This window comes from Peromyscus eremicus, chromosome 8a (assembly GCF_949786415.1).
Source record: "Peromyscus eremicus chromosome 8a, PerEre_H2_v1, whole genome shotgun sequence".
Lineage (NCBI taxonomy): Eukaryota > Metazoa > Chordata > Mammalia > Rodentia > Cricetidae > Peromyscus > Peromyscus eremicus.
In genome coordinates, this window is record NC_081423.1 from 43,406,846 (window position 1) to 43,431,568 (window position 24,723).

At 55.0% G+C, this 24,723-nt stretch overlaps 1 protein-coding gene across 2 annotated transcripts; it reads right to left on the bottom strand.

The window, feature by feature from the left end:
- Position 1: 1 nt before the first annotated feature.
- On the bottom strand, positions 2 to 23,196 carry Srebf1 (sterol regulatory element binding transcription factor 1). Of its 2 annotated transcripts, none has more exons than XM_059270801.1 (19): positions 23,042 to 23,196; positions 7,907 to 8,317; positions 7,459 to 7,634; positions 7,244 to 7,381; positions 6,933 to 7,154; positions 5,984 to 6,098; positions 5,198 to 5,412; positions 4,891 to 5,080; positions 4,619 to 4,797; positions 4,180 to 4,441; positions 3,840 to 4,006; positions 3,490 to 3,658; positions 2,873 to 2,975; positions 2,520 to 2,629; positions 2,304 to 2,436; positions 1,966 to 2,131; positions 1,377 to 1,577; positions 1,160 to 1,271; positions 2 to 626 (listed from the first exon to the last, which is right to left on the bottom strand). In XM_059270801.1, the coding sequence occupies exons 1-19, from the start codon at positions 23,130 to 23,132 to the stop codon at positions 397 to 399; spliced, it is 3,390 nt and encodes a 1,129-aa protein (XP_059126784.1). In that variant the 5' UTR covers positions 23,133 to 23,196; the 3' UTR covers positions 2 to 396. The 2 variants fall into 2 exon arrangements, with proteins under 2 accessions (XP_059126784.1, XP_059126785.1); XM_059270802.1 differs by lacking the exon at positions 23,042 to 23,196 and adding an exon at positions 11,886 to 12,018.
- Positions 23,197 to 24,723: the final 1,527 nt, after the last annotated feature.

The following is a 24,723-nucleotide window of genomic DNA, read 5'->3' on the forward strand; positions in this document are numbered from 1 at the left end:
CTGAGGTTATAAATAATTTCACTTTTTAATGTTCTGTACAAAATTTCTCAACCTATGAAAATAAAGTTTGCAAAAGTCAAGTAGTACATGAGCCTGCTCAGGAAACTGGCTCAGCAGAATCTACACTATGTACAAGTCTCCCAGGAGGGGGTGAGAGCCTTGGGACAGGGTGGCCCTCTGCTAGGGGAAAGGTTCCTTCCCATATACAGGGAAAAAGCCACTAAGGTGCCTACAGAGCAAGAGGGTGGCATTGGGCCAGTGCAGCCTCTGCAACTTCTAGATCTGCCACTAGAGGTCGGCATGATCCCGACTGCTTGTCAGGCTCACCCTCTGGACAACCACAGCCAGTGACAAAGGTCCTTAAGGGCTGTGAATACTGGGGAAAGCGGCCAGGGTCTAGCTGGAAGTGACAGTGGTCCCGCCACCCAGGCGCAGCAGCATCTGCTGGCAGTCGAGCAGGAGCCGATGATCGCCAAGCTTCTCGACGGTGCGAGCTGCCTCGGCCAGCATGCTCATCCGCTGTCCAGGGCCCGACAGGAAGGCAGGTGGCAGGTAGCAGGAGGCCAACAGCAAGGCCTCCGTGTGCTCCCGCCATGTGGGTCGAGGCTCTAGCTCAGGCGCAGCGCCTGCACATAGGGATCATGTCAGGGGAGCAAGGCTTAGGTCTGTTTAAGGCCACACCCTACGCACAAGGCATCTGACCTGTACAGGGAACGCCCAACACTATGGATGCCAGGGTCCTGCTCTCCACCCATGTTGGGTACACAGCTGGGCTCAGCTTCCTCCCTATGACCATCTCACAAATTGTCACTCCCAGTTGATTTCTGTAATTCGGCTCTCGGTATCCCTCATACCAGGCCAAACCACCCCACCCCCACATGCACACGCACACGCACGCGCGCGCGCACGCACACGCGCACACGCACGCACACGCACGCACGCACACGCACGCACGCACACGCACACACACGCACACACACGCACACACACACGCACACACACGCACGCACACACGCACACGGTAAGCACACACACGCGCACACACACGCACACGCACACACACACACGCACGCACACACGCACACGGTAAGCACACACACACACACACACACACACACACACACACACACACACACGGTAAGCACAACCACCTCCTCACCTCCTCTGCCGCTGGAGGCTGCCCGCCTCCGCAGGCTGCGGTCCAGGAGCTGGTGTGTGCGGGCAGGACTTGCTCCTGCCATCAGCCGAGCTGTGGCCTCGTGCAGGAACACCTGGGAAGTGAGGAGTAACGGGCCAGTCTCAGATTGAGTACCTACTCTCTCCCCTGGCCTCCTGCCTCCTGCCTCCCGGTGTGAGGTGAGGACAGTGGGACTTACTCTCCTCATGGCAGGCCGGAAGCTCTGTGCCAAGCGCCTCAGACTGCTCAGGTCCTGTTGGAAACCGCGAAGCTCCAGAGCAGAGGCCTGGGGTCCGTTGCTGGCACTGTGAGCTACCTGGGCTGAGGCTGGTGATTGCTGGCGCTGCCAGAGACTAGTACGAGCCACAAGAAGTAGATCACACAGGAGCAGCTGCATGGCCTGAGGTGGCAACGGGGCAGAGGTCAACGGGGCCCTAGCAATGGTAAGGGCAGAGAGCCCACAGCACCAGGGGCTGATCTAGGCTGCACTGTGAGGCCCTGCACCCGCCTCACACATGCAAGCAACAGCAATTCACCATAGGTCCACCTCCTCTGGGCCACATGCCTCAAGCCCTCAGACTTCCCGACGATGGCCGCCCCCCAGGAGCTCTGCCAGCCTGTTCACCACCCCCTCCTTCCCGGTGGTAGGAAAATGCTGAGACCATTCTTCCCAGGCCTTTAGCCTTCACCCGACACTAAGGTAAGCCCATTCAGCACTATTTCGGATTAACTCCAACTAGGAATGGACAGCTGTGACCCTGGCTGGCCAGGTCTCATCTCGCCCTCACCTTGTCAATGGAACTGCCAGTTGGTGTAGTGGCTAAGCTGTCCCGCAAGTACCCACTGGCCTTCTCACAGAGGGCCAGGCTGGCTGGGCCGGATTCTACCTTTCTGTGGTCCAGCAGAGCCCGGGCAGCCTTGAAGGAGTACAGAGCTGCCCTGGGCAGGGGTCTCCTATTGGGGCCAGAGCAGACATGGTAGGTTAGACCAGGCTACAGCCCCGCCCTGAGCCCTCCCATCCTGGTTCTAGTCTCCTGGGGCAGAGAGTACACTGTCCTTCCCAGATAGTTAAGCAAAGTACCGAGGGGCCCAAAACTGGGTGAGGAGGACCTGGCTGGGCACTCACTCAGTCTCCTGCAGCACTTGGGGCATGTGCTCTACCAGTGGGTAGAGGCGCTCGGCTGCCTCCTCATCCCGCCGCAGCCAGTGGATCACCACAGCGGTAAGGGAGGCCCACCACTTGGCCACTGGGTCTGTGCCTACAGAAGAGGGAAAGGAGCCTGACCCTCAGCCACACTGCATTTGGGCCTGGCAGGAGTCAGGACAGGGATCTGGAGCTCACCAGTGGTGGAAGCCATGCTGGAGCTGACGGAGAAGCTGCAGGCAGGAGCCCCGACGGCATCAGAACAGCTGTTTAACAGCTGCAGGAATCCAAGTGCGTCTGAGAACTCCCTGAGGCAGGAGAGAGCTGTCAGGACACAGAGCAGCAGCCTCGGGGTTCTAGGTGACACTGGCTCCCCCCAACTGCCCATCAGAACACAGTCTGACCCTATGGCTCGCAAAATACCACGTAACAGAGGAGAGTAAGGGCTAGAGAGGCTTTGAGGACACACACGGGGTCTGGCTAGCACACAGCTTGGACAGGGCTTTCCCAGAGTCCCCGCTGGAAGGAGGGTCTTGCCTGGGAGTACGCACCTGTCTCCATCAGCTGCCCCTGGGCTGGGCTGAGCGATACAGCTCAGCGCTCGCTCCAGAAGATGTTCGCAGAATAGTCTGGTCACCTGGGCCAGTGGATCCACTGTGAGTAGGGGTAAATAGAGCAGAGGTTTAGGCATCCTCCCGCCATAGTTCCCTTCCCACATCAATGCCTTCATAGGCTGGGGCCCCAACCCAGAGCCACTTCCCAGTTCCACGTCCTAACAGGCATGTAGACACTGATGTGTAAGCACTGAGCCCCTGCTCTTGAAGCCTGGGCTACTCTGCCGCCGCCCTGGGGAGGAAAATGGGTGGGCTGTGCAAGAGCTCCACACTGGAAAGGAGAGCCTACTCAACCCCATAGCCACTGGCCCTGACTTCCTCAGGGCTCTTCCTGAGGCCACAATGGTGTGGCCTGGCGTCTCCTCTCAAATCCACCCACACTGCCCACTGACCCATGCTGTTTCCTGTTTCTAAAGCCCAGCACGCCTTCCGCCAGCTCCAGCCGCAGCCACAGCCACAGCGCAAAATAAGCTGGGTGGGTGAGGGCGTTCAGAGGTGAGGGGACAGGGTCATGTGAGGTAGGGACAAGGCATAGAAACGGAATGAGAGAGCACCTGGGTTCCCAGCCACGCTGTACAGGCTCTCCTGTGGGGCACCATGCACAGCCCAGTCCCCATCCACGAAGAAACGGTGGCCTACAGGGTGGCAGAGCCACTGCATGGCAAGAGGCACTGAGCCACTCTGTGCCAGGCAGGCCTGGCGAGCGCTACTCAGGAAGAAACGCTGTGGGGAAAGGAACAGGACTGTGACTCCGACTCCAAGCTCAAACCCAGCCCTGAGACGGAGAACCCAGCTGGCCTACAGCCCACCTGCTAACCGCTGCTACATCTGGTTCGTTCCCTGGCCCTGGAAGGGCAGGAGCTGCAAAGACAAGCACCCGGCCCTGTCCCCTCGGCCTCCTTACTGTCAAAAAGTGCAAGGCTCTCGGGAGACTGGTCTTGACCCTCAGGGCAGCAGCCACATAGATCTCTGCCAGTGTTGCCATGGATACAGCATCTCCTGCGCACTCAGCCAGGTTCAGGGCACTCAGGGCCAGGTTAGAAGCAACAAGGTGCCCTCCTGTGTATTTCCCTGCAAAAAGGCAAGCGTCAGGATGGGAGGTGAAGGGATGGGTAGGACCCAGTTATTCCCTTGGCGTCAGGATGGGAGGTGAAGGGATGGGTAGGACCCAGTCATTCCCATGGTGTGAGGATGGGAGGTGAAGAGATGGATAGAACCCCAGCCTAGCTCCCACCTAGCCATACCCATGGCATGCAGCTGGTGCAGCTTATGGTAGACAAGAGCCGCATCTCGGGCACTGGCACGTGCATCCATCCTCAGCCCACAGTCTCTCCGCAGGCCCCCAGCCTTGCCTGCCAGCCAGCGGCCCACCCAGAGACGCTGCAGCAGGTGGCGGATGAGGTTCCAAAGCAGGCTGCAGGCCAGGTCCAGGTTTGAGGTGGGAAGAGGCCGTCCCAGTGCCTGCAGGGCCAGCCACAGCTGCTGAGCAGCCTGGGCAAAATCTCCCTGGAGAAAGGGAGTCTCAGTAAGAAAAATGGCAGCCGGACGTCTTCCTTATCTGGGCCCCTGGAGTCAGAGGAACTCTGAAGGAGGGGGTGGGGCAGACTGGAGCAGGTGGAGCACCTAGCACCTTCCAGGCCTGGGAGCCTACCCCACTCTTCCTCCCCGGGGCCAATCCCTTACCCGGGCCAAGTCCAGATCGGCTTGTTTGCGGTGTCTCCAAAAGTGTACAGCCGGGCCAGAGTGTGGCCGAGTCACAGGTTCCCCATAGACAAAGAGAAGAGCCAGGCAAGCCAACACCAGTAGTCCATTGGCCAGCCAAACTAGGGGTGGCAGCAACCACTGGGTCCAGTTAGAGCCATCTGTAGACAAAGGGAATGTCTGAGGACCTAGCTCCTAGGAAATCCCAAGTCCCAAATGTCTCTCCCAACAATATGGAGGCTGCCCTAACTCACGTCTGCTCTCAGCCTCCAGCATGCTGCGCCCAGAACTGTGGTGCACACCAGCAGCGCTGGACAGGCTCGGCATGCCCCAGCCAAACAGCGAGGCCAAGGGGTTGCAGGTCAGACACAGGAAGACCAGTGCACACAGGGCCAGGCGGGAGCGGTCCAGCATGCCGTGGTTGTGCAGCCGTGGGGCTTTGACCTGCGGGAGGCAGGGAGGTGAGGGGCAGAGCCCGGCTGGCCCCAAGGACAAGGGCTCAAAGCTGGGAAGCCTGCAGGGCGTCTGGGAGAGGGAAGGCACCGCGCGGCAGAGTCCGACCTGGCTGTCGTCGAAGACTGGACTGTCAGGCTCTGAGTCACTACCACCGCTGCTGCTCCCTCGGCTGCCAAGGGACAAGGGGCTGCTCTGGGAGGGCGAGCCAGCATCTGAGGGTGGAGGGGTCAACGTCTCCATCACTTCAGCTTTCACACCCTCCACAGCCACATCTGTGCCTCCTCCACTGCCACAGGCCGACACCAGGTCCTTGAGTGACTCTACAGGCAGAAGGAACAGGGTTGGGAAGGGAGGTCAGGCCATCGAGGCCCCAAAACTCGGATAGTTCTATTATGGTCAAAACAGGGGCCAAGGCCATTGTAGGGTACAGCTGATGAAGAGACCGAACAGGAGTTGGGGGTGGGGGGGACAGTGGCACAGTGGAGCCAGAGCCAGAAGCCACGGTGAGCAGGGGTAGAGAAGACAGCATCAGTGTGGTAGTTTGAGTAAGAATGGCCCTCACAGAAGCATGTTTGAAAGCTTGCCCGCCCCCATTTGTGGAATTGTTTGGGAAGGATTAGGAGGTGTGGCCTTGCTGGAGGAGGTGTGTCACTGGAGGGGTGGGCTTTTAAGTTTCAAAACCCCCGCACTATCCTTGTCTCAACATATGCACTCTCAGCTCCTGCTCCAGCACCATGCCTGCCTGCTTCCATGCTCCCTGCCATGATGGCCATGGACCTGCCCTCGGAAACTGTAAGCCCAATAGACTCTTCTCTAAGTTGCCTTGGTCACAGTGTCTTATCCCAGCAACAGACAGGAAAGGAGGACCGGGAGAGGGAGGCTGGGACTCACTGCTTTTGTGAGCAGCACTCCGCAGGGTCTGGTTCTCTTGCTTGAGCTTCTGGTTGCTGTGCTGTAAGAAGCGGATGTAGTCGATGGCCTTGCGCAAGACGGCGGATTTATTCAGCTGCAAGGAGAGGGAGAGGGAGAGGGCTCAGCCAGCCAGGCAGACTGCCACAGGTGCAGAAGGAGGCAGAGCTGCTTGGCGTCACGGCTGCCTCAGGACCTTTGCACTTTCCTCCTGCCCAGAATGTTCCCATGCTGGTGTCTCCTAACGGTACCTGCTGCTCAGGGCAGAGAGAAGCTGCTCTGTGGAATACAGACAGCAGTGTCTCTCCAGCTGTCCCTTCCATCACCGGCTCACACCTCCCTTACCTCCTGCAGCTCTTCACCGAGACCTTCCTGGACCACCCAACTCACATACCGCTTTCACTCCCCTCCCGCTAGCCACCTTCTCCCCTGCGCATGTGAGAGTTGACACACTGACTTCTTTTTAACCTGTTCAATGCCCATCACTCCCGCTAGGGTATCGGTTCCTCCAGCACAGGATTCTTGTGCTTCATCACCGAGACATCATCAGAACAGCCCCCTCAGACACAAACCTTTCTTACGTTTATTTAATTTTATTTTATGTGCATTGGTCTGAGGTGTCAGATCCCCTGGAACTGTACTTACAGACAATTGCGAGCTACCATGTAGGTGCTGGGCATTGAACCCGAGTCCTCTGGAAGAGCAGTTAGTGCTCTTAACCACTGAGCCATCTCTCCAGCTCCGAACAGCCCTTTCTTTATTCAGGATGCTCTTGATAAAAATCTAATCAGGAAAATGGCACTGCCCAGACCCATACAAGTTGGTGCAGGAAACTGTGACCAGGTTTGGCCTAAGACTACTTTCTGCTGGCTGACATGCCTTCTTCTCTCCTGCTCTCCCTGGTCTGGGTCTCACAGGCCTCTGGCCATACCTTTGCCTCGGTGCCCACCACCAGGTCCTTGAGCTCCACAATCTTGTCATTGATAGACGAACGGTAGCGCTTCTCAATGGCATTGTGAGCTGTGCGCTTCTCACCACGGCTCTGAGCTGAGCCCAGGGCCTTGTTGCCAGCTGCCAGTCGGTGGATGGGCAGTTTGTCTGTATCCACAACCAATGGTACTGTGGCCAGGATGGTCCCACCACTCACCAGGGTCTGTAGGGTCAGATGCATGTTGCCGGGTCACCAGGTGGACTATACATGTGCAGCCCCCTCAGGGTCTCCCTTTTGCCTGGGCCATCTACCTGTAAGGGGCCTGCCTGCACAGCCGTGCCCTGGGCCAGGGTGCTGATGCCGGCCGCCTTCACTGTGGCTCCTGCATCTGTTTTTACAGCTGTCAGCAGCAGTGAATCTGCCTTGATGAAGTGTGGCTGCAGCACAACCTGGGTGGGAGGGACCTGGCCGTGAGTGGCATCCAGGCCAGACTCTCCCATCCCCCCACCTGGCCAGACCCACTTACTGGGACCTGCTGGATCTGTGAGGTCACAGCAGTTGTTCTAGGGGCTGTTGAGGCTGGCAGCGGCTGCTGGGAGGCCGAGCTCTGGACCTGAGTGTGTAAGGAGACGGGCGAGACTCCTGGTGCAGAGGCCAGGGACAGGCCAGACGGTGGCTGTTGGGTGTTTCCAGGAAGGGTCCCTGCAGAGACAAAGTCAAAGGCTGCTGGCACAGACTGCCTTGCCTGCTTTTACCCTATCCGGCCAGTCTGTCTATAGGCTTCACATAACTACCCCTATGATTTCCAATGTACCACCTTCCAGCTGGGCAACGGGGGAGGAACTACGCTGGGCCCAGCCCCAAAGGGCATCTCAACCCACAGGATGAACACTCAACTTCTGAAGGCTGGACGCTCCTCCACTAAGACCACAGCCGTTGCCCTTCCTATGTCTCCCCCCATCACCAGCCCTTACCTGAGAAGCCTGAAGGAAGGCTGGAGTACCCCAGCACGGGAGCAGGGCTGAGCTGCAGGGGTGGCGGAGGGAAGCTCGGAGGCAGGAGGGTCCCTGGTGACGGCTGGGCTGCCGGGGGCTGCAGGATAGTGAGTGGCACCGGCTCCTCTTTGATTCCAGGCCCAGGGGAGAAGGGGGGCACGGACGGGTACATCTTTAAGGCAGTGGACGCAGACGGCAGAGGGGACATGGGTGCAGGTGTCGCCTTGGGTTCCCCCAGGAAGGCTTCCAGGGAAGCAGGAGAAGACAGGCTCTCAGGAGAGCTGGCACCAGGGCTGGTGGGGTCTGTGTCTCCGGTCCCGCCCCCCGCATAGGGGGCATCAAACAGGCCAGGGAAGTCACTGTCTTGGTTGTTGATGAGCTGCAGCATGTCTAGGGAAGACGATGACGGCAACAATGAGTGAGGGAGAGCAGGGCATGGAGGCTAGCTCCCGAGCAGGGCGCTGCGGACACAGCCCTTCCTCAAGACATCTGTGCTGTGTGCAGCCATTCCTGACAGTGTGTGGGGCTGACTGTCCTGGATACAACCAGACAGGGCTGGTACCACTGAGGTCCTGACTTTCCCATCTCCAGCCTGGGCTTCACACTGTGGCTGGCTGAGACTGCCTTCTTCAAAGCTCTTCCCACTTACAACACCACCTGACATCTGATAACATCCACAGCCATTGCACATAGCAGGACCACATTCGTTCGTTCGTTCGTTCGTTCATTCATTCATCCATCACGTACCAAGTGCCCAGAGCTGGCAAAGCATTCTTCCTAGTCCCCTTCTCCCCAGTGCTTAGAATCAAAGAACAAAACCTTGCCTATACTATGCATAGCAATGTCATGGTCCCAGCTACCAGGGAGGCTATGCTGAAGAATCAGAGTCCAGCTGGGTGGTGGCAGCACACACCTGAAGTTTTTTGTGTCTGGCGCGGTCCACAGCCGCTCAGACCCAGGTAAACACACAGAGGCTTATATTAATTAAAACTGCTTGGCCATTAGCTCAGGATAACTACTGACTATCTCTTACATTAAACTCAGCCCATTTCTGTTCATCTGTATGTTGCCACGTGTTCTGTGGCTTTACCTGTGTGCCATTACATGCTGCTCCCTGGACAACGAGCTGGCATCTCCTCACTCAGCCTTCCTGTTCCCAGAATTTTCCTTGTCTGCTTATCCCACCTATACTTCCTGCCTGGCTACTGGCCAACCAGCATTTTATTTATCAACCAATCAGAGCAACACATTCACAGCATACAGAACGATATCCACAGCATGCACCTTTGATCCCAGCACTAGGGAGGCAGAGGCAGAAGAAGAAACTCTCTGTGAGTTTCGAGGCCAGCCTGGGCTACAGAGTGAGTTCCAGGACAGCGAGTGCTACATAGCAAGACCTGTCTCAAACAAAAGAGTAAGAGTCCAGCTGAGGCAGTATCCTGAAACCTTACCTCAAGAGAAAGGGAAAAAAGTCCCACCTGAGAATCAGAAACTTTCCTGGGAACGTTGAAATGTCCTGTCTTAATGGTCTTTGTTTTATGTCCCTGGATTGATGTTTTGTGTGTGTGCCACTGTGGAGCAGGGAATCACACACGATGAACACATACTCCAACACTGAACTACACCCTGGCCTGGCTGGGTTTTTGTTGTTGTTGTTTTAGGTTTTTTTGTTTTGTTTTAATGTGAATATGTGTGCATATGTTCATATACATGCAAGCCCACACACACATATGTAACTGGAGACTGAGGGACAACCTAGGAAAACTCAGGAATACAATCCAGTACAAGTGTACACCACCACACTTGGCTCTGGGGGGGTCAAAGTCAAGTCCTGATGCTGCCAAGTGCTTTACCAAATGAGCCGACCTCCATCCTGTCCTGGATCTTGCCACTGACAGTGGGAACCTTTATCTTCATGGGACATCCTTCCATTTCTTGTCCTTCCATTCAGGCACGTGCACGTCTGTCTAAACTGCATGGACGACTCCAAGCGCTAAGTGGAAGGTAACAAGCCCTTCAGGAGGCCTCTCCTGCCCTTTCTGCTCCCTTACTGACCGAATGGTTTGTTAAAAGAACACATGCCCCATCTAAGACAGAGATAGCCCTGTTCTGCCCCAGCTGAGCACCAATTTTCCAATCTGTAATACAAGGGCATCCTCATACACGCAGAAGTCCAGTTCTCAGTAGAGGACAGGGCATCCCAGTCAATAGGAAGAAGGGACACAGGACAGAGGGCCCTTACACAGGTGGACGGAGAACCATGCCCACTGCCGCTCCTGGGCTCTTCCCTTAAGGATGCTTAGCAGGGTTCCCTGCACACAGAACTTGACAGAGACTTAGATTACTGAGAATCCGGTGATGTCACCTACCCCCTCAGTTACAGAGGGAGAGAGAAGTGCAGAAAGACAGGATAGTTTTGAGTTCCTACTCCTCTGGGAGTGGCCTAGTACTCCCAAATAGCAGACAAGGCAGATAATCAAGGAGGGGGCCATGTCAGGGAAGGGTCTTTATCCATGCTGGACAGACAACGGGGTGAGTAGGTCTATGCCATCAGAATGGGTCTGGACCAAGCAGTAGGGCCAATCTGAGGCCACCATATTGATAAGCCAGACTGAGTCCACTTATGTGAAATGGATGCCCTATTCTACAAATGAAGACACTGAGCTAGCCTAGGTCTTACTGAGTCCAAATCTACGTGACCACTAGCCACTATTCCTACTCAGACCACTATTTCAACGCAGGTGCACTCAGCTGCTCTGGAGGCAAGAAAGGACACTGATGTTGAGGGCCACAGGCATGTAGAGAGTACACAAGAGACTTCAAATCTAGGTCTACAAAAATGCCAAACTATTGTTCCAGCACCTTCCCCTGTTTCACCAAAAAGCCAGGGGTAAAGCCGCCATCACTAACCCATTTTTCAGCAGAGCACACTGAGGCTTGGAGCAGAACCAGCTGCCGGCCAAATAGTCAATCAATTTATCTGTGTGTTCCGGGCACAAACCCAAGCCCTCCTTGCAGCCAAGTAGCCTCGGGACCCAGGTCCGGCCATTCAGGCTTTGGTTTCCCTCTGTAAAAGCAAAGTGCTCTCTACCCTGGCTCCTTCTAACAAGGACTGAGACACACTCCCTGGCTCCACCCCAGCTGCAGGCCCTCTTCCCCAGCTGGCAACCAGCACCCTGGCTGGCTTAGCCCAGGGCCCTCTCACCCACTCATGGAGGCCACCTTTTGGGTCAAAGGGCTCTATAGCATCCATGAACACAACACTAGGGGCCCACATTGCTCTCACTTGAGCCAGAGCCTAGGCCAATTGCCTCCTTCCACTGTGCCTCAGTTTCCTCCTCTGCAAAAATGAAAGGATTAAGCCTTCTGGCAGCCCTGCTTGAGGCTTGGCCCATCAGAGCAGGGTATCAACACTGCCTACTGACGTTACTGCAGCAGGGCCTTCCCTATTGCTGTGGACAGGACAAAACAGGGTACCAGGCTCAGCCTTCTGGATCCTTCTGGGCTCTCCGGATTTATGCAGGTCATAGTACTTTTAATCATAGGAACTTCCACCTCTCATGCCCACTTACCATTGGCCTATTTGCTAAAGGGGGAAACTCGGGCCAAAAAAGAAAAACTTATGATAGCTTGGATAGCCCACCTTCTGCCTGGAGGGTCCAAAATGCCCAATTAGGGCCACCAAATAGGTCAGACTCCAGAGTGGACAGGACACTGGCCCTCCTCTGTTTCTTTCTCAGGACCCTGCCCAGAAGGGAAGCAGAGGATGTGGAGAAAGTTGTCCAAGCTACAAGGTGCTGTTGCCGGGCTCTAAACTGGGTAGCTAAACTAGGGGTGGACTGCCACCTCCGGACCCAAGGTGGTGAAGGGCTGTCCCGTCTCCTCTGTAAGAACACCGTACTGCGATTCGCTGCAGAGACCCTGGCAAAGTAAGAGTGCAGGGTCCTCCCCAAAGTACCTTCAAACGTGCAATCCATGGCTCCGGCGTCCGCGCCCCGCCCCTAGGGCGTGCAGGGGCTGCCCCGACTGCGTCCGCGCAGACTTCACCTGTCAGGCCCCGCGAGGCTTTAAAGCCCGCCGAGCGCCTCGGTGGCCCGCCCCTCGGGTGAGTGCACTTGGCCAATCAGCAGCCGTGCCGCGCCCCACTAGTGCCCCGCCCACCCCCGACGGCGGCGGCTCGGGTTTCACCCGGTGCTCTGAATGGGGCCGGGGTTACTAGCGGGCGTCCGCCTTTAACCGCATCTGCGCCAGCGCGCGCCGGGGTTACTGGCGGTCACTGACGTCCTAGACCCTGTCGCCCAGGCACCACCCCTGAGAAGTGCTCGGGTCCAGGATCCAGACAGCGGCTGGCTCAGATCCCGGAAGCTCTGTGTTCCCACCGCTGGCTTGCACACATCCAGAACGAGCCTGGACCACTTTAGCCTCAGTTTACCCACTCCTGGCCCTTCATCAAACGGCAGCAGCAAAAGATGGTATCACTACAGTCTGAGGAAGGCCAAGGCTGCCTTTAGGTGGTGGCAGCTGGTGGTCCAGGCATCCAGCTAGCAGAGCAGCCCCAGCATGAGGACACTCATTTCAGGGAGGGAGCTGATGGTCCTAGACCTGGATTACTTATGAACCTGCCTTCAGGAGTGAGCAAGGGAAATCCTACCTCAAATCCCACATCCAGCAAGTCCTGACCTCAGCTCTGATGTCCATAGGCTGGGTCAGTGGTCTCACAGGCCCCAGTAATCAACAAATGAATCCTGACTCACTTTTCTTGTAGCATCTGAAAAGGCCAAGAGGGGACCCAGTCTCTGGGACAGAAGGGAAAGGCAGGGGATACTGAGGGGGTGCCAAGTCTGTTCCTGTCCCTTGCTGACAAAGGTAAAAGCTCTTCCATCCATGTGCAAACACACACACACACACACACACACACACACACACACACACACACACACACACCAGTGCTGGCCAGCAGCCTAGCGCCCAGTGAGGTCTGACAGCCTAGCTGGCAGACCAGGACTCACACAGCCCAGGAGAGGGCCAGTCACCAAGTCTCCTCGTGGGTATTAGGAGCTGGAGTCTCTGTGGCCCATCTCTCTTTTCAGGAGCCTCAGTTGAAAAAGTCACATGTTCCTCTCATTCACCTGACCCTCTTTCTAGGTCCTTCTATATAAGAGGTTCCAAAGAAAACACAAGTCTTTTTAGCACCGTTCTGCTCAGTCTGTGAGTGCTTGTGACTCTGTTACTCCCCAAATAAACCAAGCACACCTCCTAGGAAAGGCTCTGACCTTCCCCAACTTAAGAACAGGAAGAGTCCTGACACCTAAGGACACTTTGGGCTGAAGTCCAGGTATGCGGCTCCCCAGTGCTGACCCTAGTTTGGTCCGTTTCTTCTGATTTCTGAGTCCCGAATACAGAAAGACTTGCAGGTGAGAGACTCACCTAACAGACACTCGGTACAGGTGGCGCCAAGCCTCCCCGCCTCTGTTGCTGTCCCTATCTGGACACTGGAGGGAGAGGGAAAAGACACGGCTTGCTGTCCCCAAGAGTGGCCGGACTCAGAAGAGGCTTTCAGGAGGAGGGACAGGTATGACCCAAGGGCAGGCTTGTGGGTGCGGAAGCCTTAGCCAAGCAGTGGACCAGGGGCAGGCCTGGCATGGTGCCAACCCCTGTCCCCGCTCTGGCCTGACCTCCACCTCACTCCCTTCTTGAGTCTGGTCTGTGAGCCCCTATCTGTAGATGCTGGTGGCCAAGGCAGAGGCTGCGGGAAATGGAAACTCAAAGCCAGCTGAGCAACCTCCTTGTGGAGCTCACACAGCTTCCAGCCCCGATTCTGCTCCTCTCCAGGGGCGGCGATGCTGGGAGAACAAGTTTATAAAGCACCTACCCACTCAAAAAGGTCTCGGCAAAGGTGGTTCCCTTCACACCCGCTGGAACAGGCTAGAACTGGGGAACTGGACGGTGAGTTGTCTGATAACCTGTAGTACTGTTGGCAACCCTAAGCACTTGGTAGGTTTCTAACAGTTTAAAAGGGACTGGCAGGGCCCCAGAAGAACTGAGGCAGAGGCATCAGTCTGCAGACCTGAAATATGTCTTCCTTACCTCACCCTAGGAAGGACTAGGATTGACTAGGTCCTGTCGGTCTGGAAAGGGGCATCATGGTGCCCAGACTGAGTGCCATCAAGAGACACTGGATACTGGCTTGCCATGAACACGCACAGGCTTCCTGTTCCCACGCATGTTCTGAAGCAAAGGACAAGTGGAGGCCGGGACTCAAGCCTCACTGGGTTCAGCTCCTCCCCTTCCTGAACCTTTCCAGTCCTGATCTCCCCTCTTCCCCTCTCAGGCCCTGATCCTATCTGACTTCAACAGGAAACCTGAAGCCCCGGCTGCCCCTCCCCAGGAGTATCTGATGTCTGCTGTGTGTCAGCCACCTGCCTGGCATTTGGGTTAGTTAGACAGCACAGAACCCTGCCCTTGGGGCACTTCCATTCCACCAAAAGAAACCAGCTACACACATGTGCGGGGGGGGGGGGGGGGGGGGGGCGGGGGGCACACGGGGGGAGGGGAGACAAATGGGGGAGTGAGAAAGCCGTGACAGAAAGGCTGGGCAAGGAGAGCCAGGCGCTTCTCAAGGCTATCTGAAGAGGTGACACTAGCATGCAGCCTGAATAAACAGGGCCACAGGGGAGGAAAGAGCTCTCTGGCCAGAAGAAAAGGCAAACCCAAAGACCCCAAGATATTGCAAGCCACGTGTGAGGGCAGAAACAGAAACCTGTGGCTGCGGGTAGGGATTGGGGGTGTGCTGGGACTTCAATGTAGGTTGGTCTGGCTGAGCTAAAGACATGTCACCTACAGGGTTTGCAAACCATCCCATGCCACAAAGACTGCACGAAATGAGAAGAGCAAGAGCTGGAGGAGAAGTAGCATTACCTCCTGGGGAGGACATGTGACAGTTCCCCCTGCCTGGTGGAGCTTGCAGGCCAGAGGATGGGGCTGTGGCTCACTGTTCCTCCAGGCACGCAGCCTGCCTGCCCTGCAGCTCCCCAGAACTCCCTGGCAGGCACTCCGGTCCTTGGCTGTCATATGGGTGCCAGGGCACAGGGGCACAGATTGCCCTTTGTGTATGCAAAGGCCCTGCTCCAGGGATTAAGAGAATGTGGTTCTTCCTGGAAGGGGATAGGCCACATACAGAGTGGTGAAACAGTTACCCTTGAGCTCAGGACCTCTCCCCGACGAGGACACAGAGGGGGCCAAGAACGCAAGAGCCCTCCCGGTCCAAGGAAGAATATGAGACTCTGACTCAGTTCTGCTGACCCACGAGCCTACTCGGTTGCCAGTCAGTTATAGCGTGAAGTGAGCCCTGGGCCAATCAGCCTTTAGCACCATCACATAGGCAGAGGGACAACAGGAGCCTAATCATCTGGAACACCCACCTTACTCAGCAAGCAGTAAGCAGAGGGGCCGGGGAAATGGTTCAGTAAAGTGTGTGCTGTGCATGCATAAGGGCTTGAGTTCAATCCAAAGCACCCACACAAAAAGCCAAGTATGGGGCGGGGGAGACACACACACACACACACACACACACACACACACACAGAGAGAGAGACAGAGACAGAGACAGAGAGAGACACAGAGAGAGACAGAGAGACAGAGAATGAACTGTGTGGCTGCCAATACTTATAATCCAAGGGCTGAAGAGATGAAAAAAGAGATCATCATACTGGCCAAGCAGCCTGCCTAATTAATCTATAAGTTGTTACAGGTTCAATAAAAAAAAAAAATACTGTCTTTAAAAATTATGTGGAAGGGCTGGAGAGATGGCTAAGCAGTTAAGAGCACTTGTTCTTGCAGAGGACCAGGGTTCAGTTCCCAGCAAGCACATGGTGACTCACAACCATCCATAACTCCACCTCTAGGGATCAGACTCCCTCTTCTGACCTCAAGAGGTACTGCATGCATATAGTGCACATACTTACATGCAGGCAACATACGTAATAAAATGAATCTAAAAATGTTTAAAATATATTTTAATTATGTAGAGAAGCAAAGACACTGAACATCGACCTCTGACCTCTACACATCTGCACACACATACATCTGTGCACCTACACACATCCATCAACAGATACATACAAAAAAGAACTGAACACAGTGGGATCTGTGATGGGGGCCATGAAGATTGGCACCACACTTCAGCCACCTCACCCCGACCCTGCTGGACTCTAGCCTTGAGCCTGCAAGTCATTCACCTTGCCTGTTTTCTGAAGGTGTCTGTCTTAGTTAGGGTTTCTATTGCTGTGGAGACACCATGACCATGGCAACTCTTATAAGGAAAACATTTAATTGAGGTGGCGGCTTACAGGTTTAGAGGTTTAGTCCATTATCATCATGGCAGAGAGCATGGCAACTGGGAGTATGGCTGTGTGCAGGCAGACATGGTGCCGGAGCTGCAAGTCCTACATCTTGACAGGCAGGCAACAGGAAGTGATCTGTCTCACTGCGGATGGCTTGAGCATATGAGGCCTGAAAGCCCACCTCCACAGTGACATACTTCCTCCAAGGCCACACCCAATTTAACAAGGCCACACCTCCTAATAGTGCCAATTTGGGGCCATTTTCTTTCAAACCATCAGTGTCCCACCATTAATGGCATCCTGCCTTAATCCAGGCTGACCCTGCCAGGAATGTCCTTCTTACATTCACTTTTGTCCACATGGAAAACACCTATTCTCTCCTCCAAACTTGCTCTGATGTTAACTCTGAATCTCCTCATGGAAAACACCTATTCTCTCCTCCAAACTTGCTCTGATGTTAACTCTGAATCTCCTCATTGTCCAGACTGCCCCACACAACAACTCCCAGCACATTTCCCTCTGTGAAGGAGACTGAGCTGCAGGCTCTGCCCACTGCCCTCAGGTGAGGACAACCTCTGCATGCTCCTGTTTATTTCCCTTTGAAACAGCATCTCAGGTAGCCAGGCAGGACCCAAACTTCAAGGATGACCTTGAAATCTTTTTGGTTTTGTTTTTGTTTTTTTGAGACAGGGTTTCTCTGTGTAGCCCTAGTGGTCCTGGAACTAGCTTCATAGACCAATCTGGCCTCGAATTCACAGAGATCCGCCTGCCTCTGCCTCCTGAGTGCTGGGATTACAGGTATGTGCCACCATGAAGGCAATTTCCACCATCCCTTAGGATACTGTATGTCCGGGCCACCAATGCTTACTCCAGAGCTGTGGATCTGACATGCAGCCCTTATGTGACCTGGGGCACAGCAAATTAATAAGACACTAGTTAGCATGGATCCTGCCAGTTAGCTAGAGCTGGGAGTCCAGGACACATGTTGGTCAGATTGGAGGCAAGAAACAGCCCAATGCAGCGGCAGCTGTTCCCAGGCTAAGTAAGTCCACATAATTCTCTATTCAGGGCTATGTTAGCCTGCATGGGAGCGGCAGGCCACTGAAGCATGAGAGGGTGACTCTGAAGAGGTAAAAGTCCATCTCTACAGCGCTGCCAGCATTGGTTTCTTCATTTTTTATGCACTTGGAGCTGCTTAACAGAGCCAGAACTGTACGCCCAGGAGCTCCCAGGGACTTGCTCTTGTGCTCCTAAGGCTCCCTCGTCTCTGTACAGGAGGCTACATCTGTGAAGGAGACTGAGCTGCAGGCACTGGCCCTGTTCTCCCTCAGGTGGGGACAACCTCAGCACGCTCCTCTGACACCTCTTTTGATGTCTCCAAGGCCATGGGACTTGTATCCCAAAAGGATGGTCAGTGGCTGGGAGTAAGTGGCCCCTCTGATGAGCACTGAGAGAGGACAGGACACTGCTGTGGCTGAGGTCTCTTCTAACCTTAGGAGATGCCAAGGATGGGGTTTGCTCTTCAAAGCAGAGTAAGGGCCCCTTACTGATCTGTCTCTCATGCAGAAAGACAGAACCATTACACAGTACACACTCAGAACTTGGACCAAAGCCTGGAATGTTCTGGAAACTTCCTGTATAGGCTCCTTGGATAGTGACTGCTAACATTTGCTGAGCAAAATACAAAAGGTTTGGGTGCTGGGTCCATGTTCTAAACAGTGTGAGAATAACTGTAGGCACTGTCAGAATGCCTACTGGCCCTTGGCAAGCTTGGCTGGGCCCCACGGAGTCAAGGAACCAAGGATCTACTACAATGATAAGAAGCAAAAGGTCAGAGGTCAGGCCACTTGCCCAAGGTCTCTTAGAAGGACTGGATGTGAAAACTCTTGGGTTCCAACCTTCCAGCTGTAGGGAGCTTTGTGCGTTGGAACCAGGTTTGGATAGCCTGATGCAAGGCTTCCTGAGAAGTGGCTGGGGATGGGAGTAGAGTTATTGTGGAGGGGGAAGAATGGTCAGTATAGGTTTCTCCAAGGAAATAAATTCTTTGAATTGGGATAGACCTCCAGCCCTGCTCCAACCCCCCAAAGCTCCAGATGGTATGGACATCTGGGGACAGCTCTGAGTCCATTTCCCTCTCTTACTGGAAGGGAGTCCCCCCCCCACCTTATGAAGCAGTGGGCTGTGGGTTGCACTTGGCCCCAATCAGTCCCCAAGGTCTGAGTATAAGTCAGGCTGGGGTACAGCTTAGTGATGTATGAGCCTCTGGGATCTATCCCTAGCACTGAAAAATAAATAAATTAACTAATTAAAAATAAAAACTTAAAAGGCATCACCTCAAGCATGTAGCCAACAGGAGACAGTCATTGTCCAGTCAGTAAAGTACCTAACCCAGGCCACAGTCACAATCAGGTAAAGTCTAGGTCCTAGGCTCCACCTGGCAGTGACTCCCATTTGGAACTTAGCCAGGTCACTTGGGAAGCTGTGTCCAGCTAAGTAGTACAGGGCAAGAGGTAAGGCCCAGCCACCTGCCTCCCCGGAACCACCCCTAGCACCGTCCTGGGGTTCTCTAATTTGGGCCTCTCAGAGCCATTACTGCTACTCCCCCGCTCCCCCCCCCAAGGGAACTCCCAACCCTGTAGTTCACAGAGGTTGAGGCAGTTTCCCTAAGAGCAACAGTGCACTGGAGAGCTTTCCGCTGCCCTTACGTCAGACAGGCTGGACACGAGGGCCTGGTGGGCAGGATGCTGTTGGGCTTCTCCCCCTGCCCAGGGACTCGGGAGCTGCAGACCAGCAAGAAGGGGTACTCTACTGTCCTGGCTAGTTTTACATCTAGGGCCAGGGCCACCTGAGCTAGGGCCATCTGAGAGGAGGGGGCCTTAATTGAGAAAATGCCTCCATAAAATCAGACTGTAGATAAGCCTGTAGGGCATTTTCTTTTTCTTTATTCCTTCCTTCCTTCCTGTTCTGTTTTGTTTTAGACAGGGTTTCTCTGGGTAGCCCTGGCTGTCCTGCAACTCACTCTGTAGAACAGGCTGACTTCAAACTCAGCAATCCACCTGCCTCTGCCTTCCAAGTGCTTTTGTGTTCGTTTGCTTTGTTTGTTTGCATATTCTTAAATAGTGATTGAGGAGGGAGGGCCCAGCCTGTTGTGGGTAAGGGTACCCTGGTGGTCCTGGGTTCTATAAAAAAGCAGGCTGAGCAAACCATAGAGAACAAGCCAGTAAGCAGCACCCTTCCATGGCCTCTGCATCAGCTCTTGCCTCCAGCTTCCTGCCCTATTTGAGTTCCTATCCTGATTTCCTTCAGTGATGGACTACGATGCAGAAGTATAAGTCCAACCCTTCCTTCCCAAGTTGTTTTTGGTCATGATGTTTTGTTACAGCAATAATAACCCTAACTAAGACACCCTCCTTGGGCTGTACCCAAGAGGGAGGGGGTTCTGGGTGGGTAGGCACTGTTGAAGGAGGGGCATCTTGGCAAGGTCTTAAATGCCACACTGACACAAGGGTACTCTATTCTGGGAGCACTGAGAGTTCGTGGAGAGTTGGCAACCTACAGGGAATTCCACACCAGGAACCGGCCAGTGGCCACTCAGATGCAATTTTGTAAGGAGTGCTTGTCCTTGGTGGGACTAGAGAGAGAAGACATGCCACGGCAGGAGTGTGGGTGACAGAGCAAGTGGTGCTTGTCCCATAGTCAGGCAACACAACACACCCAAAGGCAGTGACAGCCAGGTCTACCAAACCAACAATGTGATATTAACGCTCTCTCTTGGGAGGAGGGGGAAGGTGACAGGTCGGTCTCATACCTGAGATTCCTTTTTTATTTTTAATAAGTTATTTATTTGTATTTTATGTACACCAGTGTTTTGCCTGCAGGTATGTCTGTGTAAGGGTGTCGGATCCCCTGGAACAGGAGTTATAGACAGTTGTGAGCTGCCATGTGGATGCTGGGAATTGAACCCGGGTCACCTGGAAGAGCAGCCAGTGCTCTTGGCTGCTGAGCCCTCTCTCCAGCCCTGTTACCTGAGATCCTACCCACTACATCCTCTTGCCACTTGGCTGCATGAAATCTTGGGAGGCCGGTGTATACAAGAGGTAGAAGGTTACCTGAAGGGGTGGGGATAGGGGTGTGGCTCCAGATGCCACTTTCTAAAGATCGTCACAAGGCTGGAGTGAGACCTAGCAGTGACACATCTGTTTAGGAGTCTGCAGGCTCCTCTAACTCCTCACCCACACCAACTGTGGAGGTTTGAATAGGAATGGCCCCCATAGGCTCATAGACTTGAATGTTTGGTCATCTGGGCACGGCACTACTTGAGAGGGATTAGGAGGTACTGCCTTGTTGGAACAGGTATGGCCTTGTCAGAGGAGGTATGTAGCTGGGGGTGGGCTCTGGGGTTTCAAAAGCTCAAGCCAGGCTCAGTGTGTCTCCTTTTTTGCCCGTGGATCTAGATGGAGAACTCTTGGCTCCTTCTCTACACCATGTCTGCCTGCGTGCTGCCATGCTCCCCACCATGATGACTGTGGACTAAACCTCTGAGCTGTAAGGCAGCCCCAGTGAAGTGCTTTCCTTTACGAGAGCTGCTGCAGTCAGTGTCTCTTCTGCAACAGAACACTGACTAAGATACCAATAAACTCACTGGTTCATGAAGCCGGACTTGGATGGACTCGTTTCTCTAGTCAGTCACAGTGCCCTAGGGAGAGTCACACAACACTGGAACACAAGACAGATTCAGGATAAGACCAGCACAGGAAAAGGGTTAGAACTCAGGAGGGCTCCTCAGCCCTGGTCCTAGGCTATACCCACATCTTGGGCCAACCGACAGACCAGCTCTTGGGGAGCTGGCTCTCACAGGCCTTGGGCTCCTAGAGTTAGTAGCCAGTCTCAGACCAGAACTATGGCCGTTCGCCTCCTCTGTCCTGAGTGCAGTGACACCAGTCTCCCTTCCCTGCAGTTGCCATCATGGGCTCCTCTCCCAAGCCTCTAGTGACCTGACACCAGAAGCAAGGAGGAGACGGCTCATCCGGAGCTTCTCCGAGGTCACAGCCAGCAGCAGGACTTCATGCCCTGAGCGCAGCATCCCCCTCAGAAACAAAGGTGGCGGCAAGCCCCAGCTCCCAGGACAGCTGCATGACAACAGGGTGTGTGTGTGTGCCGGGAAGCAGGCAGGTGATAGGCAGTGGGGTTCCAGGCCTTGGCTGGCTCCTCCTGCCACTTTCCAGTCTTATGACCAATGCTGCTCTGGGCTGAGGGAGACAGCTGCATGGCCAGCCTCTTAATCCAGCCTTGGGAGCCAAGGGTCCAGGCTCTTGAGCCAGCAGCCTGGGTCTGAATTCTGGCTCTGCCTTGCTGTGGCTGCATGACCTTGGACAAGTCCTTTACCCTGGGTTTTTTTTTTTTTTCAGTCTCTCAGCTGTGAGATGAAGATATATGTCTTCCAACTGGGATTGTCAGAAGGAGTCACTGAGATGCTCAACACAGTACCTGCCACACACAGAGTACTTAGTAAGTGTTGGCTGACCACGTTATGATGGCCCAATCCAATGCTGAAGAGGGCACTTAACAACTTAAACACGACACTCTCCTTCTCCTGTCCCTTCTCTCATGTCCCTAGTCATGACTGGAGCTCAGGCCTGCCCAGATGTCTTTCAACCTTCGTTCCTCTTAGGTGACCCAACCTTCTAATTCCTCTCTAGCCCCAGTTATAAGCCTACTAGAAGCTTTGACAGCACATGGGGTCTCTGAGTGGTTCCCCCTAAGGCTTGCCTCTGGGACTCAATGAGGATTGTAGGCATTGCACATCCAAAACAGCCTAGGTATCTACCAACGGAGCATGGGGCGGGGCTGGGGTGGGGGTGGGAAGGGGCTGGGGTGGGAGTGGGGCGGGGGTGGGGTGGGGGTGGTGTAAATGAGGACACAGTCTACTGTAATCCCAGGGCCCCACTGTAGTTTACAGATAACACACATTCATGGTTGTCTGGGGTAGAGGAGGGTGTGGAACCCTTCAACAGGCCAGAGAGAGGCAATGTTTTGAGATCGCTGAAGACCACCAGAGATCATTGAGTGGTCCACCTAACATGGATACATCTTACAGCATGGAAGGTTTGTTGTTGTTGTTTTTTCTCCCCCCCCCACACCCACCCCAGTGGGCAGTGGTTGTGGAAGTTGGAGATGAGTCAAGCTGGGCAAGTTCAAGTGATGTTTTAAAGGCTCTAAGTGGCCTAGGGTGTGGCTCAGTGCAGAAAGCCTGCTGGTATGTTCTAGGTCCTGGGTTACTGCCCCAGAATTGCAAAATTGAAGACTATTTTGGAGAGCAGCTGGTGTTCTGTCAGCTCCGCGTCTCACCCTCACCGCCTCAGGGGTCTTTGCCTCTACCTTGGCCTCGGCCTAGAATCTTTCCTCGCCGGTGCCGAGCCTGTCCCTCACCTCTAGTGTACCTAAAGAGACTTCCTGGACCTCTATCCAAAGTAGCCAGATACTTGCACGCCAAGGTGCACGTAAATATCCATTCGGGGGCTTCCTTGGGGATTTTGGTACACCCAAGAAATGAGAAAACCCAGGTCAGCCTGTGAACTGTACACAGGACCCGGCCTGGAATTTTCAGTGGATGCTCAGCGTGTCCAGAAACCAAGCCCACGGCAGCCTCGAGAGCTAACCCTAGATCCGAGGCACGCAACTGCGCAGTGCGCAGGCGCAGAAGCTCCCGGCTAAGTGACCTCCCAGGACATGCGACCCCGCACAGGCCGCGCAGGAGCCCCGGGCCACGCACCTTCGATGTCGGTCAGCAGGGCCGCGTCCAGTTCGCACGGCTCGGCCAGCGCCTGCTCCAGAGCCGCCTCGCCGAAGGGCAGCTCGTCCATGGCGCCGGCACCCGCCAGGCTTCGGAGGAGGCCGGAGTTAACGAAAAGTTCCTCGGAAACTAGCTTCCGCGGGCGGAGCCTCCCAAGCGGGGGCGGGGCTTCCTGCCAAGCCCCGCCCACCAGCCGGAGTCCGCAAGCTCCGGACAACTCACCTAGCCGGTTCAGACTACCTGCTGGAGCTTAGTTTCCCCGCAGCTTCCCTCCTGCGGGTGCTCAGGAGGGGCTCAGCTTCTTCAGCACCCAGCAAAGGGGTCTAAATGGAAGCCACAGACCTAGCCCAGGCATCATGAGACGGAAGAGCTAGGGAGAGGGGCCGGCGTGGGGGGTGGGAGCAGAGAACAAAACGGACTTGCGTCCAAAACACAGCTGTCACAGACCTGCGGTGTGACCTCAACTCTGCCTCTCTGTTTTCCTCATTTGTAGCAGCAAGGCTCCAGTAATCTATGTATGGGCTGGCTGAGAGATTAGTGGAGCTGGGCATCCGAGGAACGCAGCCTGAGAAATCCGTCCACCTTCTCAGCATAGGGGCCTGGAAGTGGAGAAGAAGGGTTCCCAGGCGGAACCTGCAGGAGAGGCAGGCTGGAACTTCTGGTCCTGTCTGAATCCATATCAGTCCCACTGTTGGGGCAGAGAGGACCCGGAGGGCCAGTGGCCTCTGCAACTCCTAAAGGAAGACTCTGGTCTCCAGGAAGACCTAGAAAAAGTGTGGATCCCAAGGACAAGCAGCGATTCTGTAACAGGGGCCCAGAAAACCTGAGCCCAGCTGCCTAGATCATGACCTAGGTCCAGGTCAGGCCAGCAGCCTGAGGACTGAAAAATGGCTCCCGGGCCCTGGGCCTTAGGGCCAGGTAAAGCAGGGGAGAGAGGATAGGTTCCTCTGGGGTGGACTGAAATAAACCTTTCTGGTCCACAAGCATCTGCAAGTGGGGAGACAACAGCGCTGTAGGAGTCAACCAGGGAGCCTCCGGGAAGGTCAGGACCCCCCCCCCCCCCCCCAGCCACCTGGAGCTGCCATGCTCAGACTCCAGCTACAGGCTAGGTGACTGCTCTCACCTCCCAGCCAGTAGAATGAGTTGGGAATAAGGAGGGATTGTGTGCCTGGTTTCCACTTGGACGCATTTTGTCCTTCTCCCAGTGTGGCTGCTAGAAAATGACTCAGGCACCCAGGAGCTGCTGGGACTATGAACCACCTCTCCCCGACGACGGGGAGCCCTTGCTTTGGGGCCACTCTGCCATGTCCCACCACCATCAGAAAGACCCAGGAGTGTGATAGTTTCCTGAAAACTCAAATAGCCCTTCCCAGCCAGAAGAGTGAGGGTCTTCGGAGGTCAGGGAGCTAGTACCTCACCTGCGTGTGTGTAGACAGCCAGTACGGCCGTCTCTGCGGAAAAGGGCGCAGTGTTGGGAGTCATCACAACAGATCTGCCTTCCGGGAACTGAGCAAAAAGTATGTATAGTACACATTCCGTTGCTGCAGGACGGGGGCAGCCAAAGGCAAAGACCTGTAGCCAGGACTAGAAAAGCTCCCTGTGGAGCAAAGCCCAAGGTGGGAGAGCGGACCACTGACGCAAACCTCTGCTCCACGGGTGGG

Bases quoted from the DNA above. Each gene is read 5' to 3' on its own strand.
- Srebf1 (XM_059270801.1), bottom strand. From the start codon at position 23,132: ATGGACGAGCTGCCCTTCGGCGAGGCGGCTCTGGAGCAGGCGCTGGCC. The intron at 8,318-23,041 runs GTGCGTGGCCCG...CGTCTTCCCTAG, and splicing joins CCTGCTGACCGACATCGAAG to ACATGCTGCAGCTCATCAAC. The intron at 4,007-4,179 runs GTATGGCTAGGT...GCCTTTTTGCAG, and splicing joins GCACCAGCTGCATGCCATGG to GGAAATACACAGGAGGGCAC.